The 21053-nt window shown below is 48.8% G+C and overlaps 1 protein-coding gene and 1 pseudogene across 3 annotated transcripts in view; both read left to right on the top strand.

Moving 5' to 3' along the window:
* Positions 1-17973, top strand: part of LOC110515851 (phosphatidylinositol 5-phosphate 4-kinase type-2 alpha-like) — a 49954-nt gene extending 31981 nt beyond the window's left edge. Inside the window, exons 5-11 of one of the 3 annotated variants that reach the window (XM_036943733.1) lie at positions 2630-2776; positions 2876-2914; positions 6616-6720; positions 13328-13441; positions 13549-13786; positions 14636-14739; positions 14895-17973. In XM_036943733.1, the coding sequence (XP_036799628.1) occupies positions 2630-2776; positions 2876-2914; positions 6616-6720; positions 13328-13441; positions 13549-13786; positions 14636-14739; positions 14895-14975 (828 nt within the window). In that variant the 3' untranslated portion in view covers positions 14976-17973. Of the gene's footprint in view, positions 1-2629; positions 2777-2875; positions 2915-6615; positions 6730-13327; positions 13442-13548; positions 13787-14635; positions 14740-14894 lie in introns of all 3 variants that reach the window. The other 2 variants (XM_036943732.1, XM_036943734.1) reach the window with 2 other exon arrangements.
* Positions 17974-19145: 1172 nt separating this feature from the next.
* On the top strand, positions 19146-20613 carry LOC118938788 (annotated as a pseudogene).
* The last annotated feature ends 440 nt before the right edge of the window (positions 20614-21053 follow it).

The raw sequence follows: 21053 nt of genomic DNA, 5'->3' as shown, positions 1-21053 counted from the left end.
CACACACACACACACACACACACACACACACACACACACACACACACACACACACACACACAACATCCTCAAGAAGTACCACCAGGTAGAGACACACACACACACACACACACAACATCCTCAAGAAGTACCACCAGGTAGAGACAGACACACACACACACACACACACACACAACATCCTCAAGAAGTACCACCAGGTAGAGACACACACACACACACACAACATCCTCAAGAAGTACCACCAGGTAGAGACACACACACACACACAACATCCTCAAGAAGTACCACCAGGTAGAGACACACACACACACACACACACACACACACAATATCCTCAAGAAGTACCACCAGGTAGAGACACACACACACACACACACAACATCCTCAAGAAGTACCACCAGGTAGAGACAGACACACACACACACACACACACAACATCCTCAAGAAGTACCACCAGGTAGAGGCACACACACACACACACACACACACACACACACACAACATCCTCAAGAAGTACCACCAGGTAGAGACACACACACACACACACACAACATCCTCAAGAAGTACCACCAGGTAGAGACACACACACACACACACACACACACACACACACACACACACACACACACACACACACACACACAACATCCTCAAGAAGTACCACCAGGTAGAGACACACACACACACACACACAACAGCCTCAAGAAGTACCACCAGGTAGAGACACACACACACACACACAATATCCTCAAGAAGTACCACCAGGTAGAGACACACACACACACACACACACAACATCCTCAAGAAGTACCACCAGGTAGAGACAGACACACACACACACACACACACACACAACATCCTCAAGAAGTACCACCAGGTAGAGGCACACACACACACACACACACACACACACACACACACACACACACACACACACACACAACATCCTCAAGAAGTACCACCAGGTAGAGACACACACACACACACACACACACACACACACAACATCCTCAAGAAGTACCACCAGGTAGACACACACACACACACACACACACACACACACACACACACACACAATATCCTCAAGAAGTACCACCAGGTAGAGACACACACACACACACACACAACATCCTCAAGAAGTACCACCAGGTAGAGACAGACACACACACACACACACACACACACACACACACACAACATCCTCAAGAAGTACCACCAGGTAGAGACACACACACACACACACACACACACACACACACACACACACACACACACAACATCCTCAAGAAGTACCACCAGGTAGAGACACACACACACACACACACACACACAACATCCTCAAGAAGTACCACCAGGTAGAGACACACACACACACACACACACACACACACAACATCCTCAAGAAGTACCACCAGGTAGAGACAGACACACACACACACACACACACACACAACATCCTCAAGAAGTACCACCAGGTAGAGGCACACACACACACACACACACACACACACACACACACACACACACACACACACACACACACACACAACATCCTCAAGAAGTACCACCAGGTAGAGACACACACACACACACACAACATCCTCAAGAAGTACCACCAGGTAGAGACACACACACACACACACACACACACACACAACATCCTCAAGAAGTACCACCAGGTAGAGACACACACACACACACACACACACACACACACACACACACACACACACACACACACACACACACACAATATCCTCAAGAAGTACCACCAGGTAGAGACACACACACACACACACACAACATCCTCAAGAAGTACCACCAGGTAGAGACAGACACACACACACACACACACACACACACACACACACACACACAACATCCTCAAGAAGTACCACCAGGTAGAGACACACACACACACACACACACACACACACACACACACACACACACACACACACACACACACACACACACACACACACAACATCCTCAAGAAGTACCACCAGGTAGAGACACACACACACACACACACACACACACAACATCCTCAAGAAGTACCACCAGGTAGAGACACACACACACACACACACACACAACATCCTCAAGAAGTACCACCAGGTAGAGACAGACACACACACACACACACACACACACAACATCCTCAAGAAGTACCACCAGGTAGAGGCACACACACACACACACACACACACACACACACACACACACACACACACACACACACACACACAACATCCTCAAGAAGTACCACCAGGTAGAGACACACACACACACACACAACATCCTCAAGAAGTACCACCAGGTAGAGACACACACACACACACACACACAACATCCTCAAGAAGTACCACCAGGTAGAGGCACACACACACACACACACACACACACACAACATCCTCAAGAAGTACCACCAGGTAGAGACACACACACACACACACACACACACACACACACACACACACACACACACACAACATCCTCAAGAAGTACCACCAGGTAGAGGCACACACACACACAACATCCTCAAGAAGTACCACCAGGTAGAGGCACACAGACACACACACACACAAGCCTAAAGAAGTACCAAAGTGAGTGCCCCCCCTCCTAGTTCATAGTGGAGTGTCATGGCAACACGCTGCTGCCTCAGTTCCTGGGGATGTACCGCCTCACGGTGGACGGAGACGAGACCTACATGATCGTCACCAGGAACATCTTCTCCCACCGCCTCCCCGTCTACAAAAAATATGATCTGAAGGTAGGTGCAGGGAGGGAGGGAGGGAGGGAGGGAGGGAGGGAGGGATTACAGGCTTACAAAAGGAAATCAATGATAAAATGTCATCTTTCTGTCTGTCAGGGCTCCACTGTGGCCAGGGAGGCCAGCGACAAGGAGAAGGTACAGTCATTTACACACACACACACACACACACACACACACACACACAACCAGCTCTGGACCTATACACGGTGTGTTTAATGTATTTATATAGACACTGAGTATGGATTCTGATTCCTGGCCACTCCCTGTCCTATACAACCATGTGGAGGGCGGGAGGGAGCTGTGTGTTCAGCCCTGGTGATTTAAACCAACACAGCTTCTGTCCATTACCTACCTGACCTGCCATTCTGTCTTCAACTACATGGGGGGGTATTCAAACCATCTACCCTTTTCTGTTAAGACCCCTGCCCCTACCTGCCCGTTATCCCCCTTCCTACCTGCCCGTTACACCCCCCCCCACCTACCTGCCCGTTATCCCCCCCCCCCCCCCAACTTGCCCGTTACACCCCCCCCCCCCCCCCACCTGCCCGTTACACCCCCCCCATACCTGCCCGTTATCCCCCCCCTACCTGCCCGTTACACCCCCCCCCACCTGCTCGTTACACACTCCCCCCTACCTGCCCGTTACACCTCCCCCTACCTGCCCGTTACACCCCCCCCCTACCTGCTCGTTACACACTCCCCCCTACCTGCCCGTTACACTCCCCCCACACCGGCCCGTTACACTCCCCCCACACCGGCCCGTTACACTCCCCCCACACCGGCCCGTTACACTCCCCCCACACCGGCCCGTTACACTCCCCCCTATCGGCCCGTTACACTCCCCCCTACCTGCCCGTTACACTCCCCCCTACCTGCCCGTTACACTCCCCCCTACCTGCCCGTTACACTCCCCCCTACCTGCCCGTTACACTCCACCCTACCTGCCCGTTACACCCCCCCCCCCCCTACCTGCCCGTTACACTCCCCCCTACTTGTCCCTACCTGCCCGTTACACTCCCCCTACCTGCCCGTTACCTTCCCCCTACTTGTCCCTACCTGCCCGTTACCTTCCCCCTACCTGCCCGTTACACTCCCCCCTACTTGTCCCTACCTGCCCCTTACACTCTCCCCTACTTGTCCCTACCTGCCCGTTACACTCCCCCTACTTGTCCCTACCTGCCCGTTACCTTCCCCCCTACCTGCCCGTTACACTCCCCCCTACTTGTCCCTACCTGCCCGTTACACTCCCCCCTACCTGCCCGTTACACTCCCCCCTAATTGTCCCTACCTGCCCGTTACACTCCCCCTACCTGCTCGTTACACTCCCCCCTACTTCCCCCTACCTGCCCGTTACCTTCCCCCTACCTGCCCGTTACACTCCTCCCTACTTGTCCCTACCTGCCCGTTACACTCCCCCCTACTTGTCCCTACCTGCCCGTTACACTCCCCCCTACCTGCCCGTTACACTCCCCCCTACCTGCCCGTTACACTCCCCCCTACCTGCCCGTTACACTCCCCCCTACCTGCCCGTTACACTCCCCCCTAATTGTCCCTACCTGCCCGTTACACTCCCCTCTACCTGCCCGTTACACTCCCCCTTACCTGCCCGTTACACTCCCCCTACTTGTCCCTACCTGCCCGTTACACTCCCCCCTACCTGCCCGTTACACTCCCCCCTACCTGCCCGTTACACTCCCCCTACTTGTCCCTACCTGCCCGTTACACTCCCCCCTACCTGCCCGTTACACTCCCCCCTACTTGTCCCTACCTGCCCGTTACACTCCCCCCTACTTGTCCCTACCTGCCCGTTACACTCCCCCCTACCTGCCCGTTACACTCCCCCCTACCTGCCCGTTACACTCCCCCCTAATTGTCCCTACCTGCCCGTTACACTCCCCCTACCTGCTCGTTACACTCCCCCCTACTTCCCCCTACCTGCCCGTTACCTTCCCCCAACCTGCCCGTTACACTCCCCCCTACTTGTCCCTACCTGCCCGTTACACTCCCCCTACCTGCTCGTTACACTCCCCCCTACTTCCCCCTACCTGCCCGTTACACTCCCCCCTACTCCCCCCTACCTGCCCGTTACACTCCCCCCTACCTGCCCGTTACACTCCCCCCTACCTGCCCGTTACACTCCCCCCTAATTGTCCCTACCTGCCCGTTACACTCCCCCCTACTTGTCCCTACCTGCCCGTTACACTCCCCCCTACCTGCCTGTTACACTCCCCCCTACCTGCCTGTTACACTCCCCCCTACCTGCCCGTTACACTCCCCCCTACCTGCCCGTTACACTCCCCCCTACTTGTCCCTACCTGCCCGTTACCTTCCCCCATACTGTTGCATGCTCTGTGTCTTCAGTTCCGTTTGCTCCATCACTTTACTACCGTTACAGCAGTACCATTGCGTCCCCTGCTTGGTGTGTGTGTGTTTACATTGCTAGATTATTTGATCAGATGCTGTTAGTTGTATGAGGCGGTTTTCTGGTAATGAGAGCAGACTTTCTCTGAGTGGGAGTGAATGAATGAATGTTTCAGCCCATAGTCATACATTTGAAGTACATGGCTCTGATTCAGCCAATGGTAGTTGTACAAACGGCAGGAACTTAACCTGCAGTGTGGAAAAGATTCTGAGTGTCACCTGAGTGTGATGTGAACTGGCGTGTGAGACTGAACTTTGCGGTATACTGTATTCGGACTGTGTGTGTGGAGGACAGAGAGTTGTGTGTGTGTGTGTGGAGGACAGAGAGTTGTGTGTTTTTCTGTTGTAGGTGTGTGAGAGACTCCCCTAGCGACAGTAGAATCTGGGCCGGGAGAACCAGCAGGGTTCTCTGAGGAAGAGAACAGAGTTCTATGGAGAAGCAGATGCTTACTACTGCCAGATCAGTGATAACACTAGCCAAGATATGGAAGGACTTGTTCATTTTACTACAGCAACTACAACCACAATAACTGTGTGGGTGTGGTCACGCGCACACGTTGAGCGGGGTCGTGTGTGTGTGTGTGTGTGTGTGTGTGTGTGTGTGTGTGTGTGTGTGTGTGTGTGTGGAGTGGGGTCGCGCGTGTTTTGAGTGGGGTCGCGCGTGTTTTGAGTGGGGTCGCGCGTGTTTTGAGTGGGGTCGCGCGTGTGTTCATTTTACTACAGCAACGACGACCACAATAACTGTGTGTGTGTGTGTGTGTGTGTGTGTTGAGCGGAGTCGTGTGTATTTTGAGTGTAACGGGCAGGTAGGGGGTGGGGTAACGACCCCGCTCAACATACACGTGCGCGACTCCGTGTGTATGTTGAGCGGGATCGCTTGAGGTGTGTGTGTGTGTAACGGCGGTACGGTGTCACACAAACAACAAGCACTCTTGGCTGGCTGCATGCTCCTTCTCTCGCTCTCTCATGCATGTCTTCTGCATGTCCCTGCATCTCCAGGCGTGTTTCTCCAACACCCCGGACAACATCACCGTGCTGCTGTCCTCACATCCAACCTGGATTTCTATTTGACAGATGTGATTGACATGGCTTCATGTGTTGAATACTCTGCCATTCCAGCTAGAATGGTGAGATATGATGTCACTTCAAATATATTCCACTTAGCAGACGCTCTGCTCCAAAGCCACTTGCGAAGACCATTTAGTTTGTATGTGGTCCCTGTGGGAATTTAAACTGCGACCGTGGCTTTTCCACCAACACTTGCCAGGCTGTGCTCTCTTTCAGAAGCTCTCTCTCCTTGCCGCGCTTTATACTAATACAGTTTGTATTTCTTCAAATCTTTCCTTTCAACTTCCTTTCTTCCTTTCCCCGGCTCTCTCCTCCTCCATCCCCCCCCCCTCGCTCCCCTCTTCCAGCAGCCACGCCCTCCTGAGGATGCGCCCCCGCGGCCCAAATCTAATGTTCAGCAAAGGCTGCAAACGCTGCGGATCGCCACGCGCTTTTACTGCGCCATGAAACACGTAAGAGACGTAAGGAACAAGGCCAGGCATGCTCAATCTATCTACCTATCATATTATAGAACCAAGGCCAGGCATGCTCAATCTATATTCTATCTAATCATATTATTGAACCAAGGTCAGGCATGCTCAATCTATCTACCTATCAAATCATATTATAGAACCAAGGCCAGGCATGCTCAATCTATATTCTATCTAATCATATTATAGAACCAAGGCCAGGCATGCTCAATCTATCTACCTATCAAATCATATTATAGAACCAAGGCCAGGCATGCTCAATCTATCTACCTATCAAATCATATTATAGAACCAAGGCCAGGCATGCTCAATCTATCTACCTATCAAATCATATTATAGAACCAAGGCCAGGCATGCTCAATCTATCTACCTATCAAATCATATTATAGAACCAAGGCCAGGCATGCTCAATCTATCTACCTATCAAATCATATTATAGAACCAAGGCCAGGCATGCTCAATCTATCTACCTATCAAATCATATTATAGAACCAAGGCCAGGCATGCTCAATCTATATTCTATCTAATCATATTATAGAACCAAGGCCAGGCATGCTCAATCTATCTACCTATCAAATCATATTATAGAACCAAGGCCAGGCATGCTCAATCTATCTACCTATCAAATCATATTATAGAACCAAGGCCAGGCATGCTATATCTATATCCTATCTAATCATATTATTGAACCAAGGCCAGGCATGCTCAATCTATATCCTATCTAATCATATTATTGAACCAAGGCCAGGCATGCTCAATCTATCTACCTATCAAATCATATTATAGAACCAAGGCCAGGCATGCTATATCTATATCCTATCTAATCATATTATTGAACCAAGGCCAGGCATGCTCAATCTATCTACCTATCAAATCATATTATAGAACCAAGGCCAGGCATGCTATATCTATATCCTATCTAATCATATTATTGAACCAAGGCCAGGCATGCTATATCTATATCCTATCTAATCATATTATTGAACCAAGGCCAGGCATGCTATATCTATATCCTATCTAATCATATTATAGAACCAAGGCCAGGCATGCTATATCTATATCCTATCAAATCATATTATAGAACCAAGGCCAGGCATGCTATATCTATATCCTATCTATATACAGGTTGAAGTCGGAAGTTTACATACATACACTTAGGTTGGAGTCATTAAAACTTGTTTTTCAACAACTCCACAAATTTCTTGTTAACAAACTATAGTTTTGGCAAGTCGGTTAGGACATCTACTTTGTGCATGACACAAGTAATTTTTCCAACTATTGTTTACGGACAGATTATTTCACTTAGAATTCACTATATCACAATTCCAGTGGGTCAGAAATGTATATACACTAAGTTGACTGTGCCTTTAAACAGCTTGGAAAATGATGTCATGGCTTCTGATAGGCTAATTGACATCATTTGAGTCAATTGGAGGTGTACCTGTGGATGTATTTCAAGGCCTACCTTCAAACGTAGTGCCTCTTTGCTTGACATCATGGGAAAATCAAAATAAATCAGTCAAGACCTCAGAAAATAATTGTAGACCTCCACAAGTCTGGTTCATCCTTGGAAGCAATTTCCAAACGCCTGAAGGTACCACGTTCATCTGTACAAACAATAGTATGCAAGTATAAACACCATGGGACCACACAGCCGTCATACCGCTCAAGAAGGAGACAAGCTCTGTCTCCTAGAGGTGAACGTACTTTGGTGCGAAATGTGCAAATCAGTCCCAGAACAACAGCAAAGGACCTTGTGAAGATGCTGGAGGAAACAGGTACAAAAATATCTATATCCACAGTAAAACAAGTCCTATATCGACATAACCTGAAAGGCCGTTCAGCAAGGAAGAAGCCACTGCTCCAAAACCACCATAAAAAAGCTACGGTTTGCAACTGCACATGGGGACAAAGATCATACTTTTTGGAGAAATGTCCTCTGGTCTGATGAAACAAAAGTAGAACTGTTTGGCCATAATGACCATTGTTATGTTTAGAGGAAAAAGGGGGAGGCTTGCAAGCCGAAGAACACCATCCCAATCATGAAGCACGGGGGTTCCTACCTCATGTTGTGGGGCTGCTTTGCTGCAGGTGGCATCATGAGGGAGGAGAATTATGTAGATGTCTTGAGATGTTGCTTCAATATATCAGTCAGGAAGTTAAAGCTTGGTCGCAAATGGGTCTTCCAAATGGACAATGACCCCAAGCATACTTCCAAAGTTGTGGCAAAATGGCTTAAGGACAACAAAGTCAAGGTATTGGAGTGGCCATCACAAAGCCCATAGAAAATGTGTGGGCAGAACTGAAAAAGCCTGTGCGAGCAAGGAGGCCTACAAACCTGACTCAGTTACACCAGCTCTGTCAGGAGGAATGGGCCAAAATTCACCTAACTTATTGCGGGAAGCTTGTGGAAGGTTACCCGAAACATTTGACCCAAGTTAAACAATTTCAAGGCAATGCTACAAAATACTAATTGAGTGTGTGTAAACTTCTGACCCACTGGGAATGTGATGAAAGAAATAAAAGCTGAAATAAATCATTCTCTCTACTATTATTCTGACATTTCACATTCTTAAAATAAAGTGGTGATCCTAATTGACAGGGAATTTTTACTAGGAATAAATGTCAGGGATTGTGAAAATCTGAGTTTAAATATATTCGGCTAAAGTGTATGTAAACTTCCGACTTCAACTGTAGCTATCTCTCGCTCTGTCGCTCTCTGTCACTCTGTCTGTCGTTCTCTCTCTCGCTCTCGTCTGTCTCTATCTCTGTCTGTGTCGCTCTCTGTCTGTTTCTCTGTCTGTCGCTCTCTCTCGCTCTCTCTGTTTGTCTCTCTCTCGCTCTCTCTGTCCGTGTCTCTCTCTCGCTCTCTCTGTCCGTGTCTCTCTCTCGCTCTCTCTGTCCGTGTCTCTCTCTCGCTCTCTCTGTCCGTGTCTCTCTCTGTCTCTCTCTCGCTCTCTCTGTCCGTGTCTCTCTCTGTCTATCTCTTGCGCTCTCTCTCACTCTGTCTGTCGCTCGCTCTCTGTCGGTCTCTCTGTCTGTGTCTCTCGCTCTCTGTCTCTCTCTGTCTTTCTCTCTCTCGCTCTCTCTGTCGGTCTCTTGCTCTCTCTCTCTCTCCCTCCCTCTCTCTCTCTCTCTCTCTCTCTCTCTCTCTCTCTGTCTCTGATCAATCGTATTGTAGAACCAAGGCCAGTCATACTCAATATATCAGATCAATCGTATCTCATTTTACTTTCATAACTTTCTTCAGATTCATGTAATGACGGCTACAGGATTCCTAGTAAAGAGCCAGATGGACCTGGTTTATTCTGGAACGTTTTCATACTGTTGCCCTTTTCCTTTATGGCTTATTGACCTTCAACCAATCACTTTCACTTCCCATTCCTCTCATAAACACACTTATGACATATTTTGGAGCGGCAGGTAGCCTAGTGGTTAGAGGCAGGTAGCTTAGTGGTTAGAGGCAGGTAGCTTAGTGGTTAGAGGCAGGTAGCTTAGTGGTTAGAGGCAGGTAGCTTAGTGGTTAGAGGCAGGTAGCCTAGTGGTTAGAGGCAGGTAGCCTAGTGGTTAGAGGCAGGTAGCCTAGTGGTTAGAGGCAGGTAGCCTAGTGGTTAGAGGCAGGTAGCCTAGTGGTTAGAGGCAGGTAGCCTAGTGGTTAGAGGCAGGTAGCCTAGTGGTTAGAGGCAGGTAGCCTAGTGGTTAGAGGCAGGTAGCCTAGTGGTTAGAGGCAGGTAGCCTAGTGGTTAGAGGCAGGTAGCCTAGTGGTTAGAGCGTTGGGCCAGTAACCGAAAGGTTGCTGGATTAAATCCCTGAGCTGACAAGGTAAAAATCTGTCCTTCTGCCCCTGAACAGGCAGTTAACCCACTGTTCCTAGGCCGTCATTGTAAATAAGAATTTGTTCTTAACTGACTTGCCTAGTAAAATAAAGGTTAATTAAATAAATAAACTGAAATGCTGTACCTGTGTGTGTGTGTGGGTGCATCTGAAGTGGCACCCTATTCCCTACGTAGTGCACTACACCCCCTGGCTTAAAGTATTTTCACAGACATGGTCTGTGTGTAGCTGACACGGAGGACCATTCAGTCTGTGTGTAGCTGACACGGAGGACCATTCAGTCTGTGTGTAGCTGACACGGAGGACCATTCAGTCTGTGTGTAGCTGACACGGAGGACCATTCAGTCTGTGTGTAGCTGATTGGTTGGGACAGCTGTTGTCTGAGCATGCCCAGACCAGAGCACCACCAGGCCTCTCCTTCCTGACTACCAATCACACTCCAGTTGTCATTTAGCAGACACGCTTATCCAGAGCGACTTACAGAGCGACTTGAGTGCATCCATTTTCCCCCATGGGAATCGTACCCACAGCTGAGCCACACAGGCTGGTTTTATTTACCTGGAGGTTGTGCTGGGTATTAGTCCAGTTGGTGATCTGGTGCAGTTCTCCTGTTCTCTCTCTCCCCAAGCTGAGGCGGATTCACTGTCGAGAGACGTCAGTCACATCCGATGTGTCACAAACTTCCTGTAGTTATATGATAATGCCATTCAAAAACCAACTCCGGTCACCTGACTGAAGACCTTGTGCACTGGGCCAATAATCTATCGCTGTCTGTCTCTCTCTCTCACTCTCTCCACCCCCTCTCTCTTGTTTTCTCTGCCCCCTGTCTTTCTCTCTGTTTGTCTCTCTCTCACTCTCTCCACCCCCTCTCTCTTGTTTTCTCTACCCCCTGTCTTTCTCTCTGTTTGTCTCTCTCTCACTCTCTCCACCCCCTCTCTCCCTCCCCCCTCTCTCTCTTGTCCCCCCCCCCCCTCCCCCCCCTCTCTTTCTTGGCTGTTTTCATCCTACTTCATCTGTTCTGCTTCTCTACCATGTCACCCCAGTATGTGATGCTTGTATGGGCTTGTCTGTACTGACCTGAACTGATCATTGCCCTATTGTTGATCAGGAAGGTGGGAGAGATTAAGGATGCATGGACAGAATGGGTGGATGGATATATGGAATGGATGTCATTAGCAGGATGATTGATATCTGTAGCTGGTACTAGTGTCTCTTCCTTCTGACTCCACATTATTACAACGTTCATCCATTTGAGTGAGCAACAAGGGTGCCTCGACCTTGGCAGCATTGTTTGTGGTCTGTGTGTTTGTTGCTGTGTGTGTATTTGTGTCCATCTGTAACTATTCTATGTGTGTATCCATTTCTGTGTGTTAGATCTTGGCTCAGTGTGTGTGGGTGTGTGGGTGTGGCTCATTTCCTGGTGCTGCTGTAGAATTGCTTCTGTCAGCTCCCTGAGCTGAGCTGGTGCTGTGACCTCATTTCCTGGTGCTGCTGTAGAATTGCTTCTGTCAGCTCCCTGAGCTGAGCTGCTGCTGTGACCTCATTTCCTGGTGCTGCTGTAGAATTGCTTCTGTCAGCTCCCTGAGCTGAGCTGCTGTTGTGACCTCATTTCCTGGTGCTGCCGTAGAATTGCTTCTGTCAGCTCCCTGAGCTGAGCTGCTGCTGTGACCTCATTTCCTGGTGCCGCTGTAGTATTGCTTCTGTCAGCTCCCTGAGCTGCTGCTGTGACCTCATTTCCTGGTGCTGCTGTAGAATTGCTTCTGTCAGCTCCCTGAGCTGAGCTGCTGCTGTGACCTCATTTCCTGGTGCTGCTGTAGAATTGCTTCTGTCAGCTCCCTGAGCTGAGCTGCTGTTGTGACCTCATTTCCTGGTGCTGCCGTAGAATTGCTTCTGTCAGCTCCCTGAGCTGAGCTGCTGCTGTGACCTCATTTCCTGGTGCAGCTGTAGTATTGCTTCTGTCAGCTCCCTGAGCTGAGCTGCTGCTGTGACCTAATTTCCTGGTGCCGCTGTAGTATTGCTTCTGTCAGCTCCCTGAGCTGCTGCTGTGACCTCATTTCCTGGTGCTGCTGTAGAATTGCTTCTGTCAGCTCCCTGAGCTGAGCTGCTGCTGTGACCTCATTTCCTGGTGCTGCTGTACTATTGCTTCTGTCAGCTCCCTGAGCTGAGCTGCTGCTGTGACCTCATTTCCTGGTGCCGCTGTAGTATTGCTTCTGTCAGCTCCCTGAGCTGAGCTGCTGCTGTGACCTCATTTCCTGGTGCTGCTGTAGTATTGCTTCTGTCAGCTCCCTGAGCTGAGCTGCTGCTGTGACCTCATTTCCTGGTGCCGCTGTAGTATTGCTTCTGTCAGCTCCCTGAGCTGAGCTGCTGCTGTGACCTCATTTCCTGGTGCCGCTGTAGTATTGCTTCTGTCAGCTCCCTGAGCTGAGCTGCTGCTGTGACCTCATTTCCTGCTCACTCCTTCCTCAGTTCCACAGAATAATGCCTCACTTTACACACAAGCGCCCCCAGACCCCATGTCACACATGGTATTGCAGCCAGATGGCCCAATGGAAACTCACAAGCCCCATAGAGCTCCCACTGTCTGTTTCAAACTGAGGGTGTCACAGAAAAACAGGATTCATGTCAATTTATTCAATGAGTCAGAGGGTCATTTTAAAGAGTGTAAACCCTGGTACTTTTCCTTATTAGTGTGAATAGCTGTAGAGTCCAGGTGTGTCCTCTGCTGTCCTGACTGTGTTTCTGTGTGGGGCTTCAGGCCAAGGAGCTGCCCACCTACAAGGACAACGACTTCATCAACGATGGACAGAAGATCTGCATCGACGACGACAACAAGAAGATGTTCCTGGAGAAGCTACGTAAAGACGTGGAGGTGTGTGTGTGTGTGTGGTTCTGTTATTTATTCTGATGTGAGTGAATTAATACTTGGGTCTGGATTAATCCGGTCTCCCTCAACACATGTTATTTCCCTCCCTCCAGTTCCTGGCCCAGTTGAAGCTGATGGACTACAGTCTGCTGGTGGGGATCCATGATGTGGAGCGGGCTGAGCAGGAGGAGGTGGAGAGTGAGGATAACGAGGGGGACGATGAGGGGGAGAGTGACGGAGGGATTGGCACTCCCCCTGACTCCCCCAGTAACACCCTGGACAGCACCAAGCCCCTGTCCCCTGGGGAGTTTGACCCCACCATAGACGTCTATGCCATCAAGAGCAACGATGGTGAGTGGAGAGGGAGGGGTTCAGGAGATGGTGAGAAATACCAACTAGATCAACAGTATAGATGACAGTCCTTGTAGGCAGTAGGTGTAGGGATAGTCCTGTGTGTTCAGGTGTTTCTAGGCAGTAGGTGTAGGGATAGTCCTGTGTGTTCAGGTGTTTCTAGGCAGTAGGTTTAGGGATAATCCTGTGTGTTCAGGTGTTTCTAGGCAGTAGGTGTAGGGATAGTCCTGTGTGTTCAGGTGTTTCTAGGCAGTAGGTGTAGGGATAGTCCTGTGTGTTCAGGTGTTTCTAGGCAGTAGGTGTAGGGATAGTCCTGTGTGTTCAGGTGTTTCTAGGCAGTAGGTGTAGGGATAGTCCTGTGTGTTCAGGTGTTTCTGGGCAGTAGGTGTAGGGATAATCCTGTGTGTTCAGGTGTTTCTAGGCAGTAGGTGTAGGGATAGTCCTGTGTGTTCAGGTGTTTCTAGCCAGTAGGTGTAGGGATAGTCCTGTGTGTTCAGGTGTTTCTAGCCAGTAGGTGTAGGGATAGTCCTGTGTGTTCAGGTGTTTCTAGCCAGTAGGTGTAGGGATAGTCCTGTGTGTTCAGGTGTTTCTAGGCAGTAGGTGTAGGGATAATCATGTGTGTTCAGGTGTTTCTAGACAGTAGGTGTAGGGATAGTCCTGTGTGTTCAGGTGTTTCTAGCCAGTAGGTGTAGGGATAGTCCTGTGTGTTCAGGTGTTTCTAGCCAGTAGGTGTAGGGATTGTCCTGTGTGTTCAGGTGTTTCTAGCCAGTAGGTGTAGGGATAGTCCTGTGTGTTCAGGTGTTTCTAGCCAGTAGGTGTAGGGATAATCCTGTGTGTCTGTGTGTCCAGGTGCTCCTAGGAAGGAGGTGTACTTCATGGCGGTCATTGATATTCTGCAGCATTACGATGCCAAGAAGAAGGCCGCTCACGCTGCCAAGACCGTCAAACACGGAGTGAGTGAGTGAGTGAGTGAGTGAGTGAGTGAGTGAGTGAGTGAGTGAGTGAGTGAGTGAGTGAGTGAGGGAGTCTACACCTCGTTTGGTGTGATTTTTGTGTGATTGTGTGTCTTCCCTTGACTGACTCCTCCACCATGTGTCTCCCCCTGCAGGCGGGAGCGGAGATCTCCACGGTGAACCCAGAGCAGTACTCCAAGAGGTTCTACGACTTCATCACCACTATTCTCTCATAGCCCCCGGGAGTGGGGGGGGGGGGGGGGGGGGGGGGGGGGGGGGGCTGGCTGGCTGGCTGAGAGTGGAGGTGGTTTTTTTATCTCTCTCTCCATTTCTCCTTTAGCAGGGGTGTCCCTCTGCAGCTAAAACCATCATTTGTTTACATTCATCTTCTCTGTTGACTTGATCTCTGTTACGCGGGACCATAAGGTGTGATCGGAGAATAGGTGTATCTTCTCTTTTGACTTGATCTCTGTTACGCGGTGTTCTAGTCAGTACTTTTGTATTTGTTTTGTGTACTTTGGGAATCTAGTTTTTTTTACACCATGTCCTCACCCTGCATTGTTTGTTGCTCTGTATTCCCCTTTGGGAGGGGGTGGGGTTAGAATGAGGAAGAACAGGGCTCAGTGATTGGATAACAATAGTGAGGTCACTCTCGGAGTAAATAGTACAGGTAGAAGTAAACAAGAAGTGCACCTTGAGGCTAGTCCAAACCATTCACTCGTCTTCAGGAAGTAGGAAGTATTAGTCCAATAGGCCATCGGCCAGACCATCCAATTGCCATTTAGCCCTGCCCAAGCCAAAGCTACCGTCCTATCTGTCCCTTCATCCATCACTCCCTCCATACGAGAGACGTTAGGATAAGCTGCGTCTAGTAAGACTGGGAGATGGTGTGTGTGTGTGTGTTGGTGGTAGTAGTGAGAGCGCTGGCTGGGTACAAGTTAAGAATAGCGAGGATGAAGAGAGGAGAATAGCAGGGTACCTGGAAGGACGGCCAGAGAGGAGAATAGCAGGGTACCTGGAAGGACGGACAGAGAGGAGAATAGCAGGGTACCTGGAAGGACGGACAGAGAGGAGAATAGCAGGGTACCTGGAAGGACGGACAGAGAGTAGACCAGAAATGTCACGAGGTCTGACTCGTCCAACAGTTTCATTCAGTTCCATTAGGCTTTAGAGATTTACGACATCATTGACTGATCGGGTTTATGTCATTCTGGCAGGGTACCAGGAAAGGGTATTAGGAAGTTGGTGTGTCTGACTTCCTGTGGGACAGGGCAGGGCGATGGTATGATACCTCATGGACCTTTGAACCTGAATTGCCATCAGCACCTTAAACAAATTGTTGCACTTTTATGTTAGAGATATGATCTCTCGTTCTGTTACATGCACCACAACAAAAGCACTGTTTGGAGTTATCCAACTCATGCCCAACATGTCTGATAGGGGTGTAGGAGGGACTAGAGGTGGGTTTGGGACCAGGCCTGAGTGTAGTGCGCAGCAGAGAACGAGGAGTGGTGCCTTCAGGACAGATACAGACGGCCTATTGTTTACCTCTGGTCTCGAACCAGCCTGAACCAGAGTCTTACCCACATCTGTCTGTGTCAGGGGTCTCCAACCCCGGCCATGGAGGAGTACTGAGTATGCAGGCTTTATTTACTCCTGTCCAGCACTAATATACCTGATTCAGCTTGTTATGGTCCAGACAGAAGACCTTAATTAGTTGGTTATTTGATTCAGCTTATTGTGGTCCAGACAAAAGACCTTGATTAGTTATTTGAATTCGGTGTTACAGCAGGGCTGGAACAAAAGCCTTCACGACTATTAGCGTTCCAGGACTGAGATGGAGAGCCCTGAGACAGTCAAAGATCTCTATACAAGGTTCAGGCCTGAGTCGGCTGTGTGTCCGTGTTTCGTGAGAGGAAAGGAAAGGAAGGGGCTGGGTTGTAGGAAAATCGACTTTTGTTATTTAAGTGGTGATGTCATGCCAACCTGTCAGCCTCTCCTTTTAACCTTGTTGTCTGCCTGTTATTCAGACTTTTGTTGCGTCGTTGTTGAAAGGTTGTTTTATCTCAGATTGAGTTTCGCCGGGTTTGAATTGAGGTGGTACATTTTTATATTTTGCACAGATACTAAAAGTAACCAAATGTTATGCATATGATCCTGACTGGGTGACGTGGTTTTAACAAGGGAAACGACTGGGTGACGTGGTTTTAACAAGGGAAACGACTGGGTGACGTGGTTTTAACAAGGGAAACGACTGGGTGACGTGGTTTTAACAAGGGAAACGACTGGGTGACGTGGTTTTAACAAGGGAAACGACTGGGTGATGTGGTTTTAACAAGGGAAACGACTGGGTGATGTGGTTTTAACAAGGGAAACGACTGGGTGACGTGGTTTTAACAAGGGAAACGACTGGGTGACGTGGTTTTAACAAGGGAAACGACTGGGTGACGTGGTTTTAACAAGGGAAACGACTGGGTGACGTGGTTTTAACAAGGGAAACGACTGGGTGACGTGGTTTTAACAAGGGAAAAGACTGGGTGACGTTTTAACAAGGGAAACGGCTGGGTGACGTGGTTTTAACAAGGGAAACGGCTGGGTGACGTGGTTTTAATGGGTGACATAATATCATTATACCTGTTCCAGAGATAGATAGATATATCTCTATATAGCTCTGACTTGTACCAGAGAAGAATCTGTCTGGTGTTGTACCTGTGATGGGTAGCCTACTAAACCAGTGAAGTCATCCTTCTCGACTGTTCTAACCCAAGAAAAATAAATATATATTATGGTTTGTTTTAGACGCATAGATTCTATTCACATATATTTTTACGTTGCATTTTAGTCATGAAATATAATTGTATTTTAAAGCAACACTGTTTGAGTTAATGACAGTGTTGTGTTATATGAAGAATGCTACTGCTTGTATGTACTGTAAAAACAGAACCAATACATGTTGCAGGAACACACTTTCTCCCTCCTGTGTCTTGGCTGTTTAGATCCATTGTTACTCTCCTAGTCTTAATAACCCCATCAGGCTCTCCTTACCAAGCTTTAAACTGTCTTTTCATCATATACACTGTGTAAGAGGTGTGCCTTTATACTCCAAATGATTTCATTTGTCTTTTTTAATGTCTTTTGGTTTTTTTACAAAGGTCAAATGTTATTTTAACAGGGTTTTATTTTCAGCGGTTTCCCTTCCTGTGTAGTAGGTGTTTTCAATATATTATTGTTGAGTCAAATTGATACAGTTGTATTATTATTTTGACTAGTTCAGTTTTCAAACATAAAAACGATAATGGCGTCTCTGATGCTGAGGTTATGGGTAGAACTTAGTCATTAGGCACAGATGGCGCTTACCTTCCCCAAATCCTAACCTTCACCATTAGGGGGGTGGGGGGAGGTGGTACTGCAAATCTGAACTTGGATCTGTGTGTCTACCTCTTGGTGTGGAGACTGCCTCTGGGCTGATCTGACCCTGCGTTCCCCGCTGCTCAGTAGGGACCTGTGTGTTGTGGTTTGTGTGACTGTCATAATGATGTTCGTCGTGTTTGTCCGCTGACCAATTCCTCCGAAGTTTGAATGCATCTGAATGAAATGGCACCCTATTCCCTGTAACAGTGAAATAATTTTGACAAGAGCCCTTTTAGGTTTAAGATTGGGGTTAGGTTTAGGATTGGGGTTAGGTTTAAGGTTAGGTTTAGGATTAGGTTTAGGGTTAGGTTTAGGATTAGGTTTAGGTTTAGGGTTAGGTTTAGGGTTAGGTTTAGGATTAGGGTTAGGTTTAGGATTAAGGGTTAGGACTAGGGTTAGGTTTAGGATTAAGGTTTAGGGCTAGGGTTAGGTTTAGGATTAAGGTTTAGGGTTAGGTTTAGGATTAAGGTTTAGGGTTAGGTTTAGGATTAAGGTTTAGGGTTAGGTTTAGGGTTAGGTTTAGGATTAGGGTTAGCCAGGTTCTGGTCAAAAATAGTGCACTGTTTAGGGAACAGATGCAGTCGAGACTCCCCTTCCACCATCTTATGTTAACGTTGCTGCATCACCACTGCCTGCTCCATGTTCCCTAAACCCTAACCTTAACCACTGCTCCATGTTCCCTAAGCCCTAACCTTAACCACTGCATGCCTGCTCCATGTTCCCTAAACCCTTACCTTAACCACTGCGCCATGTTCCCTAAACCCTAACCTTAACCACTGCTCCATGTTCCCTAAACCCTAACCTTAACCACTGCATGCCTGCTCCATGTTCCCTAAACCCTAACCTTAACCACTGCTCCATGTTCCCTAAACCCTAACCACTGCATGCCTGCTCCATGTTCCCTAACCTTAACCACTGCTCCATGTTCCCTAAGCCCTAACCTTAACCACTGCTCCATGTTCCCTAAGCCCTAACCTTAACCACTGCTCCATGTTCCCTAAGCCCTAACCTTAACCACTGCTCCATGCTCCCTAAGCTCTAACCTTAACCACTGCTCCATGTTTCCTAAACCCTAACCTTAACCACTGCTCCATGTTCCCTAAGCCCTAACCTTAACCACTGCACGCCGGCTCCCTAACCTTCACCCTAAACCTTAACCACTGCACGCCGGCTCCCTAACCTTCACCCTAAACCTTAACCACTGCACGCCGGCTCCCTAACCTTCACCCTAAGCCCTAACCTTAACCTAAAACAGCTGACCCAGGATTAGTGGTGAAGAGGAAATGTCTACCTGCTCCACCTCCCACCCACTGGCCAGCTCTCCCTGCCCTCACCCACTGGCCAGCTCTCCCTGCCCTCACCCACTGGCCAGCTCTCCCTGCCCTCACCCACTGGCCAGCTCTCCCTGCCCTCACCCACTGGCCAGCTCTCCCTGCCCTCACCCACTGGCCAGCTCTCCCTGCCCTCACCCACTGGCCAGCTGTCCCTGCCCTCACCCACTGGCCAGCTGTCCCTGCCCTCACCCACTGGCCAGCTGTCCCTGCCCTCACCCACTGGCCAGCTGTCCCTGCCCTCACCCACTGGCCAGCTGTCCCTGCCCTCACCCACTGGCCAGCTGTCCCTGCCCTCACCCACTGGCCAGCTGTCCCTGCCCTCACCCACTGGCCAGTTCTCCCTGCCCTCACCCACAGACCAGCTCTCCCTGCCCTCACCCACGGGCCAGCTCTCCCTGCCATCACCCACGGGCCAGCTCTCCCTGCCCTCACCCATGGGTCAGCTCTCCCTGCCCTCAACCATGAGAGATGTGTTTTTGCTCTGAGAAGATGGTGTCTCGATCCATAGAGAGGGTGCTCCCATGTCCCAGACTTGGACTCCTACTATAGACTACCCTCTCCACTGCTCCCCAGTCCACTGGGACGTAGATGGCTGGTTTTGTCCATCGTTGGCTGATCCTTCAACCTCCTCTATGTAAAAGCCGTACTAAACCCAACATTTTGTGAAAATAAACTTTTCCCATCTACGTGCATCCATCTACATTCAGAATGACCACACATGAGCTTGGAAAATATTGTAAGGTGTAAATGTATCAGTTTGAGTGTTTTATTTTTTTAACGTATGAATTCTGGAAGACTGAATGAAGTGTGTTTGTGTGTTTGTGTGTGTGTGTGTGTGTGTGTCACACGGTTAGGTGTTAATGATTACAGATATGAGGACAGACAGATGGTGAGGTTTATGGGGTTTTAACTGTGGAAATTGTGAGGTATGTAATGGTGACCCAGAGTCCTTGCTACACATTGCTAAAGCATTGTGTGTGTGTGTGTTGCTGTCTGCCGGTGGTCCTGTGAGAAATGTTAACTCATGTTCTGTGATGTTTATTGTTTGACACATAATGCTGATAATTCTAATACACTCCATTCCATCGTCATTCGCTTTACTATAATAAAGCACTGTCTGCTAAACTGAGGTCTGTTTTCAGTACTTTGTACATGGTCATTATTTTCACTTACTGTCTTTTGAGCTTGGTACATTTAACATGTCCTTTATTTTTCCAGGTAGTGCCAGTGAGTCTTTTTTATTTATTTATTAGGAGAGGAAGCGTTAAGTCAGCACAAACAGGACACACACACACACACACACACGACTAAAACCAGGCTACATAAAGGAGACTAAAACAGATTCACAAATTACATCATTCAATTACACAAGCATAGTCACTGCAGACAGCAAGCCCTTTTAATGGAGTTTTCTCTATTGTATTTGACTAAACATATGGCCATCAAACTCAACAATGGACCTGGAAGCCAGTTCCACTGCGTGTTTTCATTGTTCCTGTCTAATCAGGGACTGGTTTATACCTGGGACACCAGGTGGGTGATTCCTCCCTAATCAGGGACTGATTTAGA

Source organism: Oncorhynchus mykiss, chromosome 15, assembly GCF_013265735.2.
Source record: "Oncorhynchus mykiss isolate Arlee chromosome 15, USDA_OmykA_1.1, whole genome shotgun sequence".
Lineage (NCBI taxonomy): Eukaryota > Metazoa > Chordata > Actinopteri > Salmoniformes > Salmonidae > Oncorhynchus > Oncorhynchus mykiss.
This window is presented reverse-complemented; position numbering and strand designations above follow the sequence as displayed.